The following is a 22,593-nucleotide window of genomic DNA, read 5'->3' on the forward strand; positions in this document are numbered from 1 at the left end:
CAATAAAAGAGAAGTTTTGCACTTTTGTCCTCTAGAGGCCATATGTTCGAAGCACTGTGCGGTGTCTAGTCTTGCTGGAAAAATATGTTTTCGAGTTCCATTAGGGGCAGATCATCAATAAGGGGTCCAAAGCATACTAGTTATGTGCAAGTTGCCTCTCTACATATACCCATAAAAAATGTTGCTAATCTTTTCGTTTTTTATAGGTAAGTCGGCAGATATCGCACTTTCAAAGTCGTGTAAATTTTCAAGATGTGATGTCCATAAAGATACTTAATTTAAAATACTCTTGAGTAAATTCCAATTATTTATTCTTTCTACATTTGTTTTCCTTTTAGAATGGAACTAATCAAAATAAAACACTAAATCACCACAATACACCAAAACACTTTTACTTTTACACTGGACGCGCGTTTCGCTAACCATGTTAGCATCGTCAGAAGATGATTAAGACTCAGTCAATGACTTGGAAAGAGTCCAATGTAAAAATAAAAGTGTTTTGGTGTATTGTGGTGATTTAGTGTTTTATTTTGCTGTGTAACACAAAGATTCCAACCCCCAACTGTAATGGAACTAATCTTTATAACACACCAGTCAGTGTCTATTAATCTAAGGAAAGCTTGACAAATAAAACAGACTTTTTTTGAAAATATTTTATTAAATATTTTTTTTAATAATAGGGTGAAGCTCTTTCATCCACATACCGTTTGTATTTTATTGTTAACAAAATAGAGAAGTGAAAGGAAATACAACAGATGAAAAATGAAAAACGTATACACGAACACCTGGCAAAGTAGCAAAAATATACAGGGGCGGGTTTACAATATGGTATTTGGCTGAAACAATTCCAAACACTATAATTAAATTACATAATATAAAGTAGGCTACATTTCCGAAAAATGAGAAGAATAATATTCATGTCTAACGACTATTTGATCCTTTAAGACGATTTATGTTTTTTTTTTTCAAAAACAATGAAAGACTTGTATAATTTACTATTTAATAAAAGGAAACATTCTAAATATAAATTTTCTTACATATTGTGTACATGGTGGTCGAAATTGGTCTGTTTTGACAGAGAAACCCTATTTCCTGACTAGATAGAGCAAAACCAACATAGATGTGATGGGCTCGATTTCTGAGACACGTTTAATAGCGTAAACCGCCTGTTGATATTTTTACTGCGAACTGAGATACAGGGTCTTTTTGAATTTTTCACCATTTGGAAAATTGCCCATAACTTTTGTATTTTGCGAAATAATAAAATTCTGTAAAAACGTTCTTAAGGCACTTTTTAAGCACAATCCAGTGGCGTAGTCAGTTTTTTTTCTATGCTTGCTCTTTTTGTCAGAAATAATAAAAAATATAATTTTTAAATTGAAATCATAGTTGGCTATGAACCTAAATAAATGGTGGCGTTTAACCCTTTCCAACGATATAAAGTTATGTGTATAAATAGCCAACTCTGATTTTTATTTAAAAAATTATTATATCATTAATTTTATCATTTCTAACAAAAAAAGCAAGTATAGAAAAACTGACTACGCCACTGGATTGTGCTTAAAAAAGTGCCTTAAGAACGTTTTTATAGAATTTTATTATTTCGCAAAATACAAAAGTTACGGGCAATTTTCCAAATGGTAAAAAATTCAAAAAGACCCCGTATCTCAGTTGGCAGTAAAAATATCAACAGGCGGTTTACGCTGTTAAACGTGTCTCAGAAATCGAGCCCATGACATCTATGTCGGTTTTGCTCTATCTAATCAGGAAATAGGATTACTCTGTTAAAACAGGCCAATTTCGACCACCCTGTATAATTAAGACAAAAGAAAAAATAAAGATATTTCAGAAGATTACATAACACACTTCTCTTGCACAGCCACTGGCACTAAGATGGCTGCCATACATTTTATAATAATATAACAATAATAGAAAATGTTCCTTACAAACATTTTTCCTCCCGCTTAAAAATTACTAAAGGCGATTTAGTTATTCGAAAAACGACTGTACAATGAAAACCTTTCTTATCCATATTTTAAAAATGTGTCCCCTTATACACAGCGTAGACAACTTCAGAAGGCAAAAACATATTCTCTACAAACTAATCTAACCCTAGGAGTATTTTGATTTCATATCAAAACATTGTTTTTTCTTCATTTTTAAGTCTGTTCTATATAAAAAGTAAGAAATGGTTTATTGATTTCTAATAAATATATATTAGTATAAATTTGGTCCAAAGAAGTTGCGCTAGTCAGTATGTTTATATTTTATATAATGAACTTAATATATACAGGGTGGCCTTAAGTTCTTCATAATGGCAGACAAATTTTATTTGAATAGTTTTTTCTTAATTATTTAACTTACTAAATCTAGAAATTAATTTAGAGAATTTTACAATATTTATTCAAAAAAGTTATGTACAAAATGTAAATATATATTTGAAGGTATAGGCATTTAACATTTTCTCTGTTACAATATTATTGTATAGACATACACTCTGATGCCAAAAAAATTCAACGAAAAATCTTTGCGTCAAGTTAAAGTGTTATATTTTTTTAATTTTAACCCTATTTTCATGATTTTCTTAGTAAACTGTATATAAATCTATCGCTAGATAGAAAACGGTATAATAAGTAAAATAGTAAAGTTTATTATAAACTTTAGTATTTGACTTATTATACAGGGTTTCAAATTAAAGTTGATATATTTATATACAGTTTGTTAAAAAAAATCAAGGAAATAGGGCTGAAAATAAAAAAAATAACATTTTAAATTTGACGAAAAATTTTTCCTTTGCGTTTTTTTTTGCATCTGAGTGTGTAACATTACTCTTGTAACGACCACCCTGTACAAAATTAATAAAATTAAGATATTTAACTTTGTTTTATATAAGTAAAAAAGTATAAACAATAAATAAAAATAACAAATAAAAGAACACCTGAGAAAAAAATACAAAATATAATAATTAATTACTAAATAACTTAAAAACGAAAATTAAGTACTCCAAAATGACTAGTTAAAAAATTAAAAAAATGCTCTTTCTACTTTTGCACGACTGTCACTCAAAACTGTCTTCTCTTAAAATCGAAAAATAAATTTATTCGTTAGTACTTAAAGACTAAGTACGTTCCGAAATTGTCTACGTGTATTTTTTAATTTAGCTTAAACAAACAAAAAAAAATATTTACATCATTATATATCTAAATTGCGTTATTTACAAAAAAAAGAAGAGGCTATATTAATATTGTCTTACAAAAAAGTATACTACATAGTATATTTATGATATTTTTTTGTAAAACATTTAATACAAGTTTCATATAATCTGTAAAATGCTTGTAGTTTTTAAATTTTAATATACCTACTACAACTAAATATTTAACAGAGTATATAAACATAATAGATTATATCTAGGGCGTTTCTTAAGCAATCCAATATATTATAGGAATGAAATAAAACATGTACATACACAGGCTGTTAATTGATATTGAAATGAAAATCCTGCAGATGAATTAATAGCCCTTTGGAATATAAATATATTAGATTATTTTAAGAGACATTATCGTATTTAGCTACTACTAAAACCCTAACTATATTTATTTTGAATAATATAGTTTTAATTGTTAAGTATACCTTATTTTTCGCAAAATGAGAAATTGAAATAACCAATGTTTATTTAATTAAGTAAAATATATCGTTAGGTTGCTCTAAGAATTATTGGGGCATCATTTCTCCTGTTTTTAATTGATATACACTGTATTATATTACCAGTGTAAACACTAGGAACGAATACACAGTTGTGTTTTAAAAAGCAATATTTATTAAAAAGAATCCTAAATATACCACTTGCTTATATATTTTTAGTTCTTCAATTTTCTTTTGACATTCTTGATTTAATGAGTTTTTGAAGCAAACGGACGATATATAAGCTACACAGTATTACTACGATTTGGTGCATTTTTAACCCATTTATTTCTATGTTTTGGGTTTTATCAGTTTTATCAGATAACATAAACATTGTTATTTCAACCTATCGATGATTTGTTTTTGAATACATCATTAATTTACATCATTAATGTAAATATTTCCTGAAGCATACATCTAAAATCCTTATAATTTGAAATAACAATCTTATTACCAGGGTACAGACAGTACTTGTCACATCCTATTTATGACTATTTAGTAGGTTTATTTGCACATGATATATTCTAAAAACGCTGAATAATAACTTTAGCCTCTTTTCTAGTGCAAAAACCATAGTTAAATATATGTTTCACTAAAGAATCTTTTGTGGTTTTATTAAGCCTATCTAACAGTCTGCGAAGAATGCAGTACCCAGTCACATATCAAATTTATTTGGTGTCAAACCATTACAGGTTTCACTAGAAAACAACCTAAAGTAGTAAAAAATCATCCCGATCGCTATAAGATTGATGTGAGCGAGTTCCTCGACAGTGAGACCGCCTTGGTCCCAGACCATTTCTAAAACTTTCATGGCGAATCGGCGGCCATTTTATTTTCTTTATCGATTACGTGGAATGTCAGTGTAGTGTCGTCGAACCGTCGCGTCACATCCTTGGAAAAAGCGAATGACAAACTAAAATACACTATCAACTAAACGAAACTATGCGGCATAGTCTATCCGATCCCAGGACAGAGTCAGATCAGCCGACGACCGAAACTCCTCCAAGTTAAAAGGGTCGAATGTATCGTCCTGCGATAGACCCAGCAAGGGGTCGTATCCTGTACCCAAGTCCTGCACTTCTTGCTGTAGGGAATTTGTAGTCGCGCTCCCGTTTGTGCCAGAAAAATTATTATCGTTTGGCATAAGTGCATCCAGCCACTCGTCCGTATCCATAGGAACAATGTAATTATTGCTGTCCTGGCTAACAACGTTGTTGTTTTCCTGTTGGGAAACACCCCCGCCCATGTCCATCAGCTGGCTGAAATCCATATACTCTAGATTATCGATCGTGTCCAGGAATTCATTAGGATCAATCCCGGACAGTGCGTTAGGGTCTGCGGTGTCAGCCTCGTATATCTGGACGTTTTCTTGAGACTCCCCGACGCTTTGTTGTGGAGCGGTTGGATAAATCGGTTCCTGTATTTTTGTACCGGCCGATCCAGGAGTGGAAGGATATGACGCAGCGCTCGGTGGTAGCTCACCATTCTTAATTAGGATATCGAGGACGTCATCCACTACCTGGCTTTTAATTCCACTCTTTTTCTGTTTCGTAGCTTCCTCATACAACGGTGGAGGTTTAGGTTCGTTGTTCACATGACCCTTGGCACCAGGATACTGTTTTACGTTCTCAATATACTCTCGTTTGAGCTCTGGCTCAACTATCGAAGTTAAAATATTATTTGGTAAGGAATTAGTTCTGTTATGCCCATTTATCAGTTTAGCTCCCTTGCCTTGTATCAACTGCCTCACTAAAGCTACATCCGTCCCGTTCAGCACCAGCCCCATAGTTTTCGCGTCATTACCGTTTAATAATAAACCGTTCAAGTTCTTTTGGTTTTGGAAAGCTACGTGTTGTTGTTGCTGTAATCGTTGCTGTTCTTCGTTAACTCGAATCTGTTTGGCCTGCAACGCTTGCAACTGTTTAACTTGCATAGCCAAGTTTTGTTGTTGTTGGTGATGCTGCGGCTGCTGTAACTGCTGGGCTTGTTGTTGTTGTTGTTTAGCCTGGAGATGTTTCTGGAGCTCCGCACGCGTATTCCCTCCTCCTAAAGCTTGAATCTTCAACTGACTTGCCGCAAGTTCTCTTTGCAAAACTTCTATCTGTCTCTGTTGTTCCCTAACCAGGTCCTCGCTGGTTATCGGACTCGCTAGTGGCTCGGAAATAGATGTTTGTGGTGCAGGGCTCATTGGATCGCCTAATTCCATAAATTCCTGGGACGACTCTTCTTTGACTAGTAGTTCTTGAGGGGAGCCTAGATCCTGAGACTGGTCGTTGCTGTGTACGGAAGAGTCTACTGAGCCAGGATTTATTATGATGGTATCTGAACTGATTAACTGGTTAGTAAAAGGTTTAAGTCGTTCGATTAGTTGAGTTTTAGGGCCAGACACTGGCATATTTCTTCGTTTTAGTTCAGCTTTTAGATCATTAACTTTCATATCCTCGAGCCTACCCATTATCCTGCTAGGAGTAGACGAAGATTCGCTAGTCGTTGAAGTTGCCGGAGAGTGCTGTTGGATATTTAGTATCGCATTGTTAGTATTGTTGTTAACAGTAGTTGAGCTGGAATTTGAACTTTCGCTTGTAGATTTCTGAGCCGGCAAGATAATTTGAGGGTATTTATGTTGTAGTTGTAACTGAAACTGTAATAGAAGCGTTTGTTGTTTCAACAGCAAGTCGTAAGAACTTTCGCCCGATGTACCACTGTTACTACTACTCTTTTGAGCACTCGGAGGGCCTTTGTACTCGTGGAATTTGATCGTGCGCGCTTTGGGTGCCGATTTCGATTTCGACTTCTTCCTATTCTTATCCTTACCCGGAGCGTCGCTCTTAGAACTGACATGAGTAAGCTTACAAATAGGTGGAGGCGGAGGTGGTGGTATAGGTGCCGGAGTAGCTGGCTGAGAAGCTATGGAAGGAACTGGACTAGCTACCGAAGATAGAGGACTTAAAGTCGACGTGGACGAGACCAGAGAAGCTGGACTGGACGCACTAGCTTGAGATAATAAAGTTCCTGGCACAGACCGGCATAAATCAGCGATAACGAATTCACTATTGTCTTTGTTCAGTCCATTATTTGTCGCTGTTAGCACCACTGTCCCTTCAGCGGGCTGTATAAGAGACACCACAATTCCCGCAGATTTCGCCGCCGTTTCAATCACATCACTAGGTCCAGGGCTTACCGTATCACCCTCCGAACTACCTTGAGAGTCTTCTTCGGGGTTAATGTAGTTTTGGGGATGCTGTGGCCGTTTCAACGCTCCCTCGCTTGTGGCTTTATAAGGGATCTTTCCAGTTTTGACCGCCTGTTCGATGGGTTCCTCCGTGTGAAGGATATTCTTCTGGATGAGCTCCAAAGGTCCGGGCCTGTGGGAGAGCTGGTCGTTGAGCTGATCGGCCAGGCGGGCTTTCTTGAGCATGCGCTGGCGCTCGGCGAGGCTCGGGTCGGCGTGGAGCGCATCGGCTTCGAGAATGTGGCGTCGTTCCAGCTCTTGACGTGGAGGGCGCTGCTGGATCTTGGCCTTGAGAATGTCACCCGTTTTCGCACGTTCGACTGATTTTCGTTGTCCATGAGCTGAAAAATAGAAAAAATTTAATGTTAAAAATGTAAGTAAATATTTCATATTAACATTATTTCCTCTTCAGGAAGGAAAAAAAGTATAACAAAGTGTTATTATTTTTTTCTGTAGTCACAGTATTAGAAATAAAGAGAGACCTGATTTCGAAGTACTATTTAAAAGTATAGATAATAATTTAAAAATATATTTAATCACTACTAAAAATATTTTCATCAGTAACACATAGAAAAATACTGAGGCCTTATAACTTAGATGACAATAATTTACCTTGAAGGACAGTGAAAAAGCACGACATATTTTTTAGACGGTCACCCGTCCATCTACTCGCATCGTTTAACACCGGTGATCTATCGAAAATCGGTGTTTCGACGTAGATAGGCCGTTGCCAATCATAAAGTATAATATAATTATTATTATATTGTTATACTTTCAATTAAACTTATCATATGAAAAATTATAAATTCTATTTTTATTTTACACATGATATACTTAAACTTAAGATGTGTAAACGGGCATTGATGTCGATGAATTGCTAGGGAATTGTATAATAGAAAATTATTGGATGGCATAATATCCTGCAATATGGACTATAATGGCCAAGGGTCTTAGAAGTTTGATTACCTACATATTTAGTATTTTGAGAATAATGATAAAGTATTTTAAGTTAACATTTCTACTCTAACTGTGCTTCTAAGGCTAATTTGGAAATGAAAATATCATTTTCAGTGTCCTATCGACTGGCGAGTGTGTAAATCGAGTCATACTCACTGAACTGGCGTGAAGAGCAGTGAAAAAGCACGACATATTTTTCAGACGGTCACCCGTCCATCTACACGCATCGTTTAGCGTTGTTTAACTCCGGTGATCTACCGAAAACCGGTGTTTCGACGTAGATAGGCCGTTGCCAATCATAAAGTATAATATAATTATTATTATTTTGTGACGACTTTTCTGTCGTTACCCAAATAGAATGAAAAAAGAATCCGTTGCTCAGGGTTAGAGGAAAGCTGGGTTCGTAGGTAAGGCTTCTGACTCACAGTGACTTTCTAATGTTGTTAAATATTAAAATAAAAAAATGATAATATATAGGCTGCAGAGATTTTAATATTGATGTTAAGAATTCAAATAGGTATGGTCAAAGACATGAAAAGGGCGCCACTTACTTTGTTTATGAGAGTGGTAAAGTAAGAAACCAAAAAGAAAAATATGATATCACAACATAGCTAAAATAAAGTAATCAACAGCATTAAGGGTCTATTATGTTTATCAGAAATAAAAGTCAGAAATAACTATCCTACATTAAACATTTATTGAAAACGAACACAAGTATCATCAATTTGTCACAGTGATCCCAATAAAACCGCAAGTTATTTTAAATAGATTCGAATTTAGTAACTGTATTCTTTGAACTAAGTAAGCTACTTAATATAAAAACAGGTGAAATTTATGTATGTCTCAATACGATGATGTTTCGAAACATGTCGTGTACAAAAACCTTTAAAATGAATATGTGTTAATAATTTTCATATAAAATATCATATCTAAGTAAGAGTGTACTGTACGAATCAAATTATAACTTATAACGTTAAATAAAAAATAACTTTGACTACAATATGTGGGATAAATAGTGATAATTTACCAGGTTATTAAATCTGTTGTCTCAAAAATTATAAAATAAAAGCGTACCTTGTGTATCAAAATTAAGAGAGAGAGACTTATCTGTATATAGTTTCTTATGATGTAAACAGGTAGTTAGGTATTCTCCAGACTAACAGAAGTGGATGCAGATGACTATGGCAGGAGAAGTCTTCAATATCAGCCAAAAGAACGGTTGTAATGTCAGGAACACTGTCTTAAGGTCTGCATAGGTCCATACAAAATGAAAGTGGGTGAAACATACAATAATTACTGCATTATTACTGCATACCATGTGGTAATTACTGAGTACCATGTGGTAGTTACTGAGTACCATGTGGTAGTTACTGAGTACCATGTAGTAGTTACTCTATAAATAAAGAATAGTTCTCAGGACAGATACTCAATAAAAAAAACAACTTACGGTCTGAAAATCAGCTTTACATAAATATATTCAAACCATATGCCGATCCAAACCAGTAATTAAATACTCAAATAAACGAAATAACAAACGGAAATAACTGAAATAGAATTTAGTTAGATAGGGCTATATAAAGTGGCGGATAAACTTACGGTGATCATTCCAAGAAGAAACCAAACAAATACGATCTATACTGTGGATTGCATACTTTACAAGGTTTTCAAATTTCCAAATCGGATAACGGTGCAATGGAAATCGAAAAGTGGATTCAGAGTGCTTTTCACTGGAAAATTTGTCGGACGCCGAAACACGCGTCTTCTTCAGATCCAAATTCCCAGAAAAAAGACCTTCTTCTCAGTTTCAGAACCGAAACAAAAAACCCTTTTCACCACAGACAAAATGAGAGAGAAAAAAGTGATATCATATGATCGAAATCATTAGAACAGAAAATCGCAATCCACAGCGAAGTGAGATGGGGACAAGTGAAATGCAATTAAGGAAGTTTGGCATATAGCGAATAGATGGCGCTAATAAACAAGACAAGTGAACTGTAATAAAAGAAGTTTGACATCTAGCGAATAGATGCGCTAATAAAAACTAAATATCGAGACAAGTGAGCTGTAACAAATGGAGTTTGGTATCTTTGGCATCTAGCAAATAGATGGCGCCAATACTAAGAAATTTAAATAAAAATAGATTTTTAAATTCAATTTTATCAAAGGAAATAAAAAATGCTACAATTTTATATTAAAAATCTAGCAGCAGTAAAATTACAGCATGGTTCGAAAATGATAAACATCTTATTGAATTCGTACAACACATGATTGTTTAGCTACCTATAAATCGTATGTAATAACCACACAAGGAAGCATCCTCAAGTTTGTACGCATATATCTAAACTAATAACATAATATAAATCAATTTGTTTTAAATGACGGTAGTTTTCCAGTAACACGACTGGCAAAAACGGAAAATTAAACGGTTTATAAAGAAAATTCAGTTAAATAGGTCCTTTTCGGCGCCAGATGTTCGCAGCCATCGCAATATTTTTGTCTGTTACAATCCCTGACCCGTTCGTTATATCACACTTTGTGCCAGCGAGGTTAATAACATTTTTATAGTACTACGCTACGTCCAATTTTCCCAATTTAATTTCTTTGTCCTTTTATAATTTTTGCCATTCTTTGTCTAACGTACGACAAAAACGTATGGTATTTTTTAAAATATTTTTTCATTGTTTATTTTAAAATAACGTTTAAACTAGGTACGTTTGTATCAAACAGACTTTTATGAAACGAAAAAGTATTGTTACAATCTTCTATTTAACAAGTAATGAACTTATTCAGTTTTTTAAAAGGACGACTAAAAAGAAAATAGAAAAATTATCAAAATGTTTAAATCTACTTAAATATAAGTAGATTTAAACATTTCTGAGCCAAAGACTAAAAGTGATTTCTACTGAAACATTTATATTATCTATTATTATCTTCTATTACTATCTTTAATTTATCTATTTATTCCATAACATCAGGGGCAAGAAAGTGAAATAGCAAAAGCGGTTCCACCCCGTTTCCATGGAAATCTCAAATAAAATAGTTCCAGCCCTAGTCACTAGGTGGTAGTGCAATTAATATTTAGGTTAAGAAGTTGCTACTAGTTATTGCCAGATGGCGTTAAATCATAATTTTTTTGTAGTTTCCATAGTTTCCAACGTCCATTGTCATATTATTGTCAAACTCTCAAAAAATATTGTCGTTGCCATAGCGCCGATCATAATATTATCAAATAAGTGATTATCAAAACGTTTTTCAAACTATAATTTGTTATATGTGTTTTAATTAGACAATTCCTTTTGTTTGTGGCTCTAAAAATATAATGTAAGTCTTTTATTTTTGCCATCATTTAAGTACCTATTTATATTTACTCCATTTACAAAACTTTGGGCGTATTAGTTGGTCTTGTTTTATTATAATAAACGATGTTTAAATATTTGACTTATAAATAAGAACTTTAAATAATAAATAATATTTCACATGTTTGGCTTTAATTTTATTTAATAATTGTATAAATTATACTGTTAAATCTTATTTTTTACACATCACAACGATACTTGTTATTAGTATTGTTGAATTTTGTGTAAAAAATAAGATTTAATAATTAAATTTAATTATTTTAGAGTAAAATTCAATAAATACGCTCATTTAAAAAGCCCGCGCTTCGATCCATTTAAAACAAGCCCTACTCAATAGATGACGCCACTTCTGTAGGACCATTTTTCAGTATGGCAGAGTCCATTCTTTTTCTAGCTAGGTATATTCTTTACATAACATTCATTTTTAGTTGACAGTCAAAAGAATTTCATTGTCATTTTTTCTGATAGATTTTACAAAACTTTTATCAAGTACGTCATATGCCTATTTTTAATAGTGCGAGCAGGGGTGGATGGGGAAGTGGAAACCGGCCCGGGAAAAACAGACAACCGGCCCAAATCCACAAAAATAAAATGGCCATAACGAAGAAACATATTTTAGTTATTAATATATAATTAAGGGTGTTTATCGCTCGTGCGAAAAAGCTATTTTGCCTCCGGTTTAAAAAAAAATAAATTGTCAATCAAAATTTTCGTAAAGACCAATATTGGGTCGGGCATCTGAATTTTTACTACAAAATGGCTCAATTTTACAAGTTTCTACTGCTTTATTTCCATTATCGATAACGGTAATTTGATCTTGAATAGGCTACGATTTTGAGTCACGATTTTGAGAAACTTTAAGACTTCCTGATTCATTCAGTTCAGCTGACCCAATCCTCTGTAAAATACATTACTTTTAGCTTTTACGGGTATATACTTTCTTACACATTGTAGAAAGAAATTCTCCCTTTTCTGCTACAGCAGCAGCCTTCTCGTGTACACGCGTGTTTTTAACAGAATGAACCGCGGTCGCCATTAAAACTGCAGTATTTTTTAGGTTATTATATAGTTATCACGAAACTTTTCCTCTATACCTTTCTACATTTGGCATCTTGTATGATAATGACATCAAAGAAAGACTCTGATTATACTGATGCAAATTAATTAGTTAGTTATGGATCACTAAGGATCTTACGTCACTTTAGTTAGAAGATAAACCATTTAATTTTTACTAATCCAATCTTTTTTGAGCTCTGATCGGGATCGGCCCACCGGCCCATCTTTCGACCGGCCCACCGGGAATTTTCCCGTTTTCCCATATGGCCCATCCACCCCTGAGTGCGAGTTATTCCAATTTTTTTCTATTTTTACCCATATTTTGGCCAATTATGGATTTCAGGCCTATTAGTCTAACATCTTTGTTCTCAAGACTCTAGAATGGGGCTTGGAAATGCAACTGAGGACAACACTGAAAGGTGCAGTGTTGTCGAAGTCACAACACGCGTACTGTAAAGGTAGGTCCACAAAAACTGCAGACCTAGTGATTTTTTAAGTATCCAAAAATAATAATTGTGTTTAGTACTTACCGATACAACTATAGAAACACTACTAATGGAAAATAATGGGTATTTCGCTACTAAAACAGACATTTTTTTGAAATTCACTATTCACTTTCCTATGTTCTTTGTTTTTGACAAAGAACATAGGAAAGTGACATCAAAAAACAAAACTAAAACGTTTGGTAAGTACTGTGCATAAGAAAATACTTATACATATAAGGCAACCAAAAAGATCACTGAAGATTAAAGTTAAGGAACATTAAACCAATACAATAAGTCCTCCTACTCTGGGTGCCAACGCACCAAGGGATAATGAAAAAGCAAATGATCTAGCTAAAAAAAGAAGCGAACTCTCCACTGTTGCTACTGGGCCAGAACCGTTCTGCTTCCCAAGTGGAAACCAACTCTAAGCAGAACTCATGAATGTGGAAGACTCCATCTGTAGCCTGGAATAGGAATCCTCCAATGGTCTAAGACGCTCAAAAAAAATTCTCAGAACTTACGACCGAGAAAAATCAAAGATCTTCCTTGATTTAAGTAAGAACAATCTTCATACTGTCACGGGGTTTTTAACAGGACACTGTCTCCTCAATGAACACCTCACTTGATTGAAGCTAAGAACCAACGTCGAATGCAGATTCTGTAGGGAAAATAGGAAAATACTAGAACACCTCATTACTTTAGATTGGGTTAGCCTATTTGTTGTGTAGATAGTTTTCTAACAGGTAAAAATGAAAAAATTATCTGAAAAAGACGTTAAACAAAGAAAAAAATTAATTTTGTAGATTCATCTGTTAATATTTAGCACTGTTTAATAGGCAAGGCATTCCAAAAATTAGTACAGACATTTCAGGTGTGTTGTAGAAAAATTTACTGACTTGGAGGTCACTGTTTTTATGAGAGGTCTATTATTTACAAATTGAACATTAAAACCAGATGCAAGATATTAACAATAGTAAACAAAACTGTGTTTATTGAAATTACAGTTAGATTATAGAATATTAACATCTAAATGCGTTTTATTTGTGCCACAGTACACGTAGTATACCGAACTTTTTTAGTTTGCAGTACGACCTAGTTTCTACACGTGTCTTACAGATAGCAAGTATTATTCATTCATAATATTAGACTATAAAAATATACCAATGAGGTAGTAGGTACATTAAAAGGCGGAAAAACAAAAAAATATAAAACTCCTGAACATGTATTTTTTGTAAATTTCGATTAGCGAATTACGCACATCATTAAAGCAATTTTAGGATGTTTTATAGGCAATAAACGGAACATATGCTGCACAAATCCAATAAAAGTCGCATTCATTGCGATTGGAAAATTATCAAGGATATTCGTTTCATTTGATTTTTTTTGTCTGCATTTCGTGTGCTCACTGTAAAATATCCTGTGAAAACTCCACTGCATATAAAACTGTTCACATCATAATTAATTAAAAAAAAATTATATTTTTTGCATATTTGAAGTGAAACTTCTTACCAACAGCTATTAAATTGAAGGATATTAGGTTGATTCTCACTATACCTTCCGTTTCCATTCCATATCCGTTCCGTATTTTTTATTGTATTGACGCTATACGTAAGCTTCCGTTCCGTATCAGTTCCATACTTTCTATTGTACAATTTATATCATTACGAAAGTTTTATTTTAAAAATTTACATCTTTTGAAAAAAATAATAGATTTAAGAGGTAAAAGAATAAATAAATATCAGCAAACTATTTACAGAGCTGGTACAAATGTAAGAACTAAAGAACTTGATAACGCTGTTTCCGATACGCTTCAGTCCCTCCGCCAAAAAAAAATATGGAAGGAAAGGATATGGAACGGAAGGGAAACGGAACGGATAGTGTCCATTGTCCTATTCATTTACATTATACAGGGTGTTGCATCGTCGGATGGGACATAGGAAATCCGATGTAAATTTTAATGGAGTCAATTATTGGCTTCCCTAATTATTTTAGAGAATAATTCTATTTAGGTTTATTAAAGAGCACTAAAACCGACATTCAAAAGAATAACTTTAGATATTTTTGATTAGCTCGTTTACGAGTTATCGCCGATTTATTTTTAAATATTTCTCTTTTCTTATGGCCCTGTATTTACTTATGAGCACCAGACAAGGTAAAAGATAACTGTCAAAAGAAGTTGTCATTTCAGAAATTTACCTATTTAGTGCTTTATTATTATTGAAAACTCATTCCTACATCGGAAATCTTAAAGATGTATTTATAAATACAAATTAATATGAATTAAAGTAAAATAAAGTAATCAATTACAAGGTTAATTATAGTATTATTACAATATTCAATAACTTATTAATTTAGGTACTATTAAATTGTTAGAACTTTAGGATTTAAGAAGATGTTCAAATATTCCTCCATCGACTGCTAGACAATAACCCAGGTGATCATAAAATTCTCTTCTTACATTCGCTAGTTGCGAGGGGTGTCTCACTCGGGTAAAAAATGTACACGTACTGCCAAAATAATCTTTCACTGTCAAGCGACTGCCAATGACTACGAAGAAGACTGTCTATGACTGCCATGTAATTATTATAGGCGACTGCCATAAGACTGCCAATGACTGCCAGCGACTGCCAAGAAAATGTACATGTAATTCCAATAGTGAGACACCCCTCGGCTAGTTGGTAAACTGAAATTCTATTGCATTCGGCAGAAATAGCTTTTTTAACTCGTCTAGATTTGGGTATTTTTTATCTTGTATATCCTATTTTTTAAATGGCCCCAGAGAAAGAAATCATTTGGCGAAATATCAGGAGACCTTGCTGGCCAATTTACTGTATGATTTAGGTCAATAACGTTTCCGTTAAAAACTATTGTCTAAATATTCCCGAACAGCCAGGGTAATATGTGCCGGGCAGCCATCCATTTGGTACCAAACTTCCTGATTTTCCCTAGCGGCATCATGTAAAGCAGGTAAAATATGATTTTCGAGTAGTTCCAAATAATATTCTGCATTTAAATTTCGCGTAAGAAATAATGGCCCGATAATATTGTGTCCGAATATCCCTGCCCAAACATTTACTTTCTGTGGATATTGCGTCCTTGTTTCGACAAACCTGTGTTGGTTTTCTTTGTTCCAATATCGATAATTTTGAACATTGGGTTCAATATTTAAGGTAAACGTGCATTCGTCAGTGAAACATATGTTTTTAAAAAATTACCTATCCGTGTTTACTCTTTCCATCATATCAAAACAAAACGCCTGCCGCCGTATTTCGTCCCCATCTCGTAGCTCTTGGTGCTTTTCATATTTGAAAGAATAGTATTTATGTCGTTTCAAAATTCGAAACGCTGTAGTGTGATCTATTCCTATGTCATCCTCAAGTTTCCTTGTGCTGATCTGTCCATCGTTCTCTTCCACGCACAATAAAACTTCCAACTCGGTATCATTTCTTGCATCTTCTCTTTGTTCCTGCCTTGCTTCACAGCTGCAGTTATTTATTAGGGTACATTTGGTCTCAAATCTCTGGATATTCCTTGCGATTGTAGATTTTCCAGGTATCGGTCTATTCGGATACAGAGCAGCAAACATGTCCGACACCTTTAGATAACTATTTTCTTGATAATACCATTTAATCATCAATACTTTTTCTTCGGTAGTGTAATTCATGGCTAATATTTTCGATGTAGGTATGAGTTTTTAATAATAATAATAATAAAGCACTAAATAGATAAATTTCTGAAATGACAACTTCATTTGACAGTTATCTTTTACCTTGACTGGTGCTCATAAGTAAATACAAGGCCATAAGAAAGGAAAAATATTTAAAAAGAAATTGGCGATAACTCATAAACGGGCCAATCAAAAATATCTAAAGTTATTCTTTTGAATGTGGGTTTTAGTGCTCTTCAATAAACCTAAATAGAATTATTCTCTAAAATAATTAGGGAAGTCAATAATTGACCCCATTAAAATTTACATGGGATTTCCTATGTCCCGCTCGACGATGCAACACCCGGTATGATATTTTATGTAAACGGAAGGGAAACGGAAGGTAGCTGATACGAATTTTATAGTGAGAATCAACCTTAAGAAGGACATTTGAAATTTGAAAAAGTGACATAATATAATGCTGTTTTTAATATAAATATTATTTTCAATTTATTTCTGTAATCTGTACATTTTCTTCAAAAAGCTTGCAAATTTTATCGAATAACACCCAAAATACACACTTTTCTGCAAATGCCTAATAATATTAACGCTTAAATTTATTTAAGGAGAGAAAAAATTTTGAACCTAACCAACAATTCGTATTTATAGTAGTTCACAGTAATTTTGTTAAACTATTCTCGTTTTGATTATTAGTTTGAAATAAATATGACAGTGTCCTCCAATAAAAATGTGAATTACTAACTCTAATAATTATAATTCTAAGCTGGCAACTGAGCTCTAGATGCTTTACCTATACCGTTATTCAGAAGCTACAAACCTATCGAAGAAAATATGCATGAAAATTTACTTCCTAGCACACAGCCAGAGGATATTGGTACATATCAGATACAGTATCAAGTTTATTATAGTAATTTTCTTAGCCGCGTATGGCACAGATTGTTACCCAGAGTAAATTGTTTTACTAGGGGGTAGATCTACCCCAAATGGGGTAGCTGTGGCAACACTGCCGTCACCACTTTTCCTGACGCTAGCTCGTATGTCACGGCCTAAAGAAGTTTCACTTCAATAAAAATAAGATAAGTAGAGAATTCTTTACAAATTAGAAGCTTGCAGTTCAGATAGAAATTTATTTCCATTAAGCATTTCTCGATCGTAATTCCCTAGAGAATTACATCGATCTCAAATTGCTTTTTGCATGTTTTTTACAGAATCAAACAGACACGTGTTGCGCAAATTCAATAAACACACATAGTTGGATGCTGGAAAATTATCCTTTAAATGCGTTTCATTTCAGCTGCAGTGGAATGAAAATATATTGTAGTTTTTTAGTTTTCAATGTGACCTAGATTATGCACGTGTCTCGACAATAGAAATCTCTGTTATTTGTTATATTTGACTAACAAAAGAACTATTAACAAAGCTAAAATATAAAAAAAAAGAAATTGAACAGGTACAGCCTTGGCCCTTTCTATGGCCTTTTTCGATGGAGACAAAACCGAGTGTTGCTCAGATTGAATAAAAGGTGATTTAGTTTCCTGAAAAAAAAGCCGGGATATTTCGGACATTATACCGGGTACTTCTCGAAAGAGGCTTACCCCTATCATTTATTATTTTTTCAGATAAAGAAAACGAGATTTAGTAAGACACTCGAAGAAATTTCTCAGCTCAGTAGATTGAAGGTAAGAAACAACGGCGAATGCAAATTCTGTGGGAAAAATGGTAGGTATATAAGTACGACTGATATCGGAGATGAAGAACTAACTCTAAAGTAAATAAACCGCCACCTGCTACCTGTCACATGCCACGACAAATTGTATTTTGTTTTGAATTTTGGAATTTGTGTTGGGAATTTTGTTATTATTTTGTGTAGCATATTCTTTGTTTGTTTGTTTTGTGTTTGTGCGTACAGAAATTACGGAGGAAGTTATATTTCCCGAGGAACCAGAGACCTTATATTTCTCTATGATTTGTACTTTATGTTTTGTGCTATGTGTTTTGCCGTCATCATGTAATATTTTGTTCAGCTGATGATGCGAGTTAAACACGATCCAGGAAAGGGTCTCATACAAAGCAAGTTCGATATGTAAAGAAGCCCATCTCTGAACTCCGTGAATTTAAAACGAACTGACTATAAATTCGCGCCTTCATTTCATAGTGTTGAACATTTGCTACCCCAACTGAACTTCAACTGCTGAGTTTAAAGATCCAACTTAAAGGTGAATTAATTTTTGATCATGTTGTCTTATTTAAATCTTTATCTGTTATAATAGCATAGATTGCAAACCGTGCGTGTTAGTGGCGTTACAATTTACAATACGTTTTATAATACTGTAGGTTAATCGAGGGGTAAACCGCTGGTCTATTTTGGTGTACAAAGATGTTGGCATTTTTGTCATTTTCGTGGTATTATTGGTATTAGTTTATTAGTAGTAGGTATTATTGGTATTAGTAATTGAGGTATTTAGCGGTTTCTCGTTAAAATTGTTTGTGCTGTTGCCAGCTTGTGCTGAGAACAGGATATTTGGGGATTGATAAGAGCAAGGGACTTCCGATCCGTTGAGGAGAGTCTGTTCTTTTCGCAATCCCTATAATTAAAAGGAAAATAATATGGAGCAAAAACAAAAACAATCCGATATGAACGAAATAAAAGAAATGTTCGATTTTATTAGAGAAAATATGCAAGTAATGGATGGTAAACTATCCGATGTTATAAAGGAGCTGAGAGATACTAAGCTAGAAAATGCGGCGATGAAGACAGAAATTAAAGCGCAAGGAATGAAGATTGCCAATTTGGAAAGGGAGATTAGAAAGAAAAATCTGATTTTTAAAGGTATTATGGAAGATGAAACAGAGGACTTCGAACTAACCAAACACAAGACAATTAAAATTTGTGAATCCTTGGGAGTGCCTATTAAACCAGAATTTGATGTAGACCAGGTAAGAAGAATAGGCAAACAAATCCCAGGTAAACCGAGACCAGTATTACTACAACTGACAACTACAAATAAGAAATTCGAAATACTAGGAAAAACTAAAGGATTAAGAGGATCTAACATATGGATTGATGAGGATTACCCAAAGGAAATACAAGAAGAAAGAAAAATTCTGGTGTCCGAAATGAAAGAAGCATGGAAAAAGGGCGAAAAAGCACAACTTAGATACAACAAACTAATTATAAACGATAAGGTATATGATGCAAGCAACATAATAAATAGGGAGTCAACTAGCCAATATAATAACGCCGACATGAAGAGAAAACCCGATATGAGATCACCGGAAAATGATAAATTTGGCGAACAACTGAGAAAGATTACGCGAACTTCAAAAAACTAGAACTAACCAATGGATTACACGGAGCAGGATTATCGGACATGGAACTTGGCATTAAACGGACATTGAAAGGAAACTTAAATGGAAAAGGGCTAACATTTGGTACATGGAACATTCGGTCGATAAATGACAAAGAGGGCGACTAATTAAAGAATTTGAAAACATTGACCTAGACATACTAGCTATAACTGAAACTAAAAAGAAAGGAAAACAAACAGTTGAATTACAAAATGGGCATATAATGATTTTGAGTGGGATCCAGAATGAGAAAAGGGCACAGGCCGGAGTTGGTTGTATTATAAAAAGTACCTTAGCTAAATTTGTAACTAAATGGGATACTATATCAGAAAGAATCATTATGGTACAATTGAGGCTTGAAGACAAGAACACGATACACATATTAATACTCTATGGCCCAAATGAAGATGAAAAAGCTGAAGTAAAAGACAAGTTTTGGGATGAAGTTACGGAAGTTGTAGACAGTTTAAATGGAGATATTATTGTTCTGGGGGATCTAAATGGAAGGGTTGGTATTCAGGATTATGAAAGCGGCGATGTCATAGGAAAAAATGGAGAGGCTATAAGAAATAACAACGGGACTAGAATTATAGAGTTCTGTATACAGAATGATTTATTAATCATGAACACCTTTTTCAAACACAAAGAAATCCATCAGTACACGAGAGAAGTTAAAAGTCGAAATGAAAAATCCATAATTGACTACGTATTAGTATGTAAACGATTAAGGCGATATATAAAAGACGTACGAGTTAAGAGGCCCCGAAATAAACAGCGATCACTACCTGGTCTTAGCAAAAACCAAACTAGGCTTTCAAAAACCAGATCAAATAGAGAGACGACGGAGCAGCGTAACAAGAGAAGTAGTCAGGTCGTATAGATTGAACAACAGGAATACTGCTATGAGTTACAGGAAAAGAATACAAGAGCTAATTGAAACTCAACCAGTCAATGAGGAACAAAATCTAGAAATAATGTGGGAAAATTTTAAATTTATACTATTAAAAGCAGGGAAAGAAATCTGTGGAACAACGAAAATTAACAAAAGCAAAAGACAAACCGCTTGGTGGAATGACGATATCAACATGAAATTAAAATGAAAAAGCGGCATGGAAAAACTATTTATGTGGCAGAAACATGGATAAATATGAAGTATATAAGAAACATAGAGAAAGAGTGAAGCAACTTGTAATGTTATCAAAGAAAAAGTCATTGGAAGAATTCGGTCGAAAAATTGAACACGATTTCCACGCAAATAAAAAGCTATTTTACAAAGTCCTTAAAAATCTTCGATGCAATAACAAAGACCCACCGATGAAACAAATAAACGATAAGAATGGAATATTACTAATGAATGAAGAAGACATTATTAAGAGATGGAAACAATATTTTGAGGATCTTTTTGAAGGGCAGAGTGATCAGGAAAATTTAGTCGTGGAAAGTAGGGCCACATCTCAAGAGGAAGATATGATAGAGTTAGAGGACGTCCATTGCACCATACAGAAACTTAAAAAAGGAAAGGCGGCGGGACATGACGGCATCACCGCAGAAATGCTGAAAAACATGGGAGAAAAGGGAGAAGAAATACTAACAAAGATTTGTACTTTAGCGTGGAACGAAGGAAAAATCCCAAATGATTGGAAAATAGGGGTCATCGTACCAATTTTTAAAAAGGGTAATAAAAGGGATTGTAATAATTATCGAGGAATTACACTTCTTAGCATTGCCTCTAAAGTTTATGAGCGAATACTGGAATCAAAACTCGTAAATCAAATTGACAACCAACTTGAGGAATCGCAGAGTGGATTTAGGAAGGGCCGTAGTATACACGATCATATATTTACAATTAAACAAATAACATTAGAAATACAAATGTCCAAGTTTACCAAGCCTTTCTTGATCTTGAAAAAGCCTTTGACAGACTTCCAAGATCTGAAGTTCAGAAAACCCTAATAAATAAAAACATTGACCAAAACTTAAGAAGAGCAATAATGAGTTTTTATTCCGACACTAGAAGCTATGTAAGGACCGATAATATGCATTCAGAAGAGTTTTCAATTCGTGAAGGTGTTCGACAGGGAGGTGTCCTAAGCCCAATTTTATTCAATTTAGTTATGGATGATGTAATGAAAGAAACCAGACGAGAGACATCTAAACTTCTTGTAGGGTACCAAAATATGCAGCCTGTGTGGATCAATGAATGCGCTTTCGCTGACGACATCGTTATATTTGCTAGGAACGAAACAGAACTTAAAAGAAATCTCAATACATGGAAGAACAAATTATCTTCCAAAAACCTTAAATAAATGAGAACAAACCAAAAATAATGATTAGCGGAAAGAGTGAAGAAATGGTTAACATAGAAATAAATGATCAAATAATAGAGCAGGTAAATTCTTTCAAATATCTGGGAGTCCAAATAGAAAGCCAGGGACATCAAAACCAAGAGATAACTGCAAGAGTCCAAAGCGCTGCAAATCTATACCATAGCATAAAGAACATATTTCTAGGTAAAAAAGAGGTATCATTGAAGACCAAAATCAGCGTGTTTAATTCAGTATTCGTACCAATATTAACATTCGGTAGTGAGAGTTGGGTTCACACCAAGAGACAAGAAAGCTTAATACAAGCAGTAGAAATGAAATACCTACGAAAAGTGCTAGGGGTTACGAGGATGAATAAACTACGTAATTCCCATATTAGAGAGCAGCTGAAAGTCCAGCCAGTACTAACAACTATCGGTACGGACATTTGAAAAGACTCAACAAAGAGAGACCAGTAAGAAGAGTATGGGAGGCAAAAAGGCAAGAA

General features: G+C 34.0%; 1 protein-coding gene across 5 annotated transcripts in view; it reads right to left on the reverse strand.

Moving 5' to 3' along the window:
• Positions 1-3,564: 3,564 nt before the first annotated feature.
• Positions 3,565-22,593, reverse strand: part of LOC115885929 (myocardin-related transcription factor A) — a 367,929-nt gene continuing 348,900 nt past the window's right edge. For all 5 annotated transcript variants that reach the window (XM_030904958.1, XM_030904957.1, XM_030904961.1 and 2 more), the window contains one exon: positions 3,565-7,254. In XM_030904958.1, the coding sequence (XP_030760818.1) occupies positions 4,622-7,254 (2,633 nt within the window). In that variant the 3' untranslated portion in view covers positions 3,565-4,621. The remainder of the gene's footprint in view (positions 7,255-22,593) is intronic.

The sequence above is a fragment of the Sitophilus oryzae genome, unplaced genomic scaffold, assembly GCF_002938485.1.
Source record: "Sitophilus oryzae breed Bouriz unplaced genomic scaffold, Soryzae_2.0 scaffold_465_pilon_pilon, whole genome shotgun sequence".
Taxonomy (NCBI): domain Eukaryota; kingdom Metazoa; phylum Arthropoda; class Insecta; order Coleoptera; family Curculionidae; genus Sitophilus; species Sitophilus oryzae.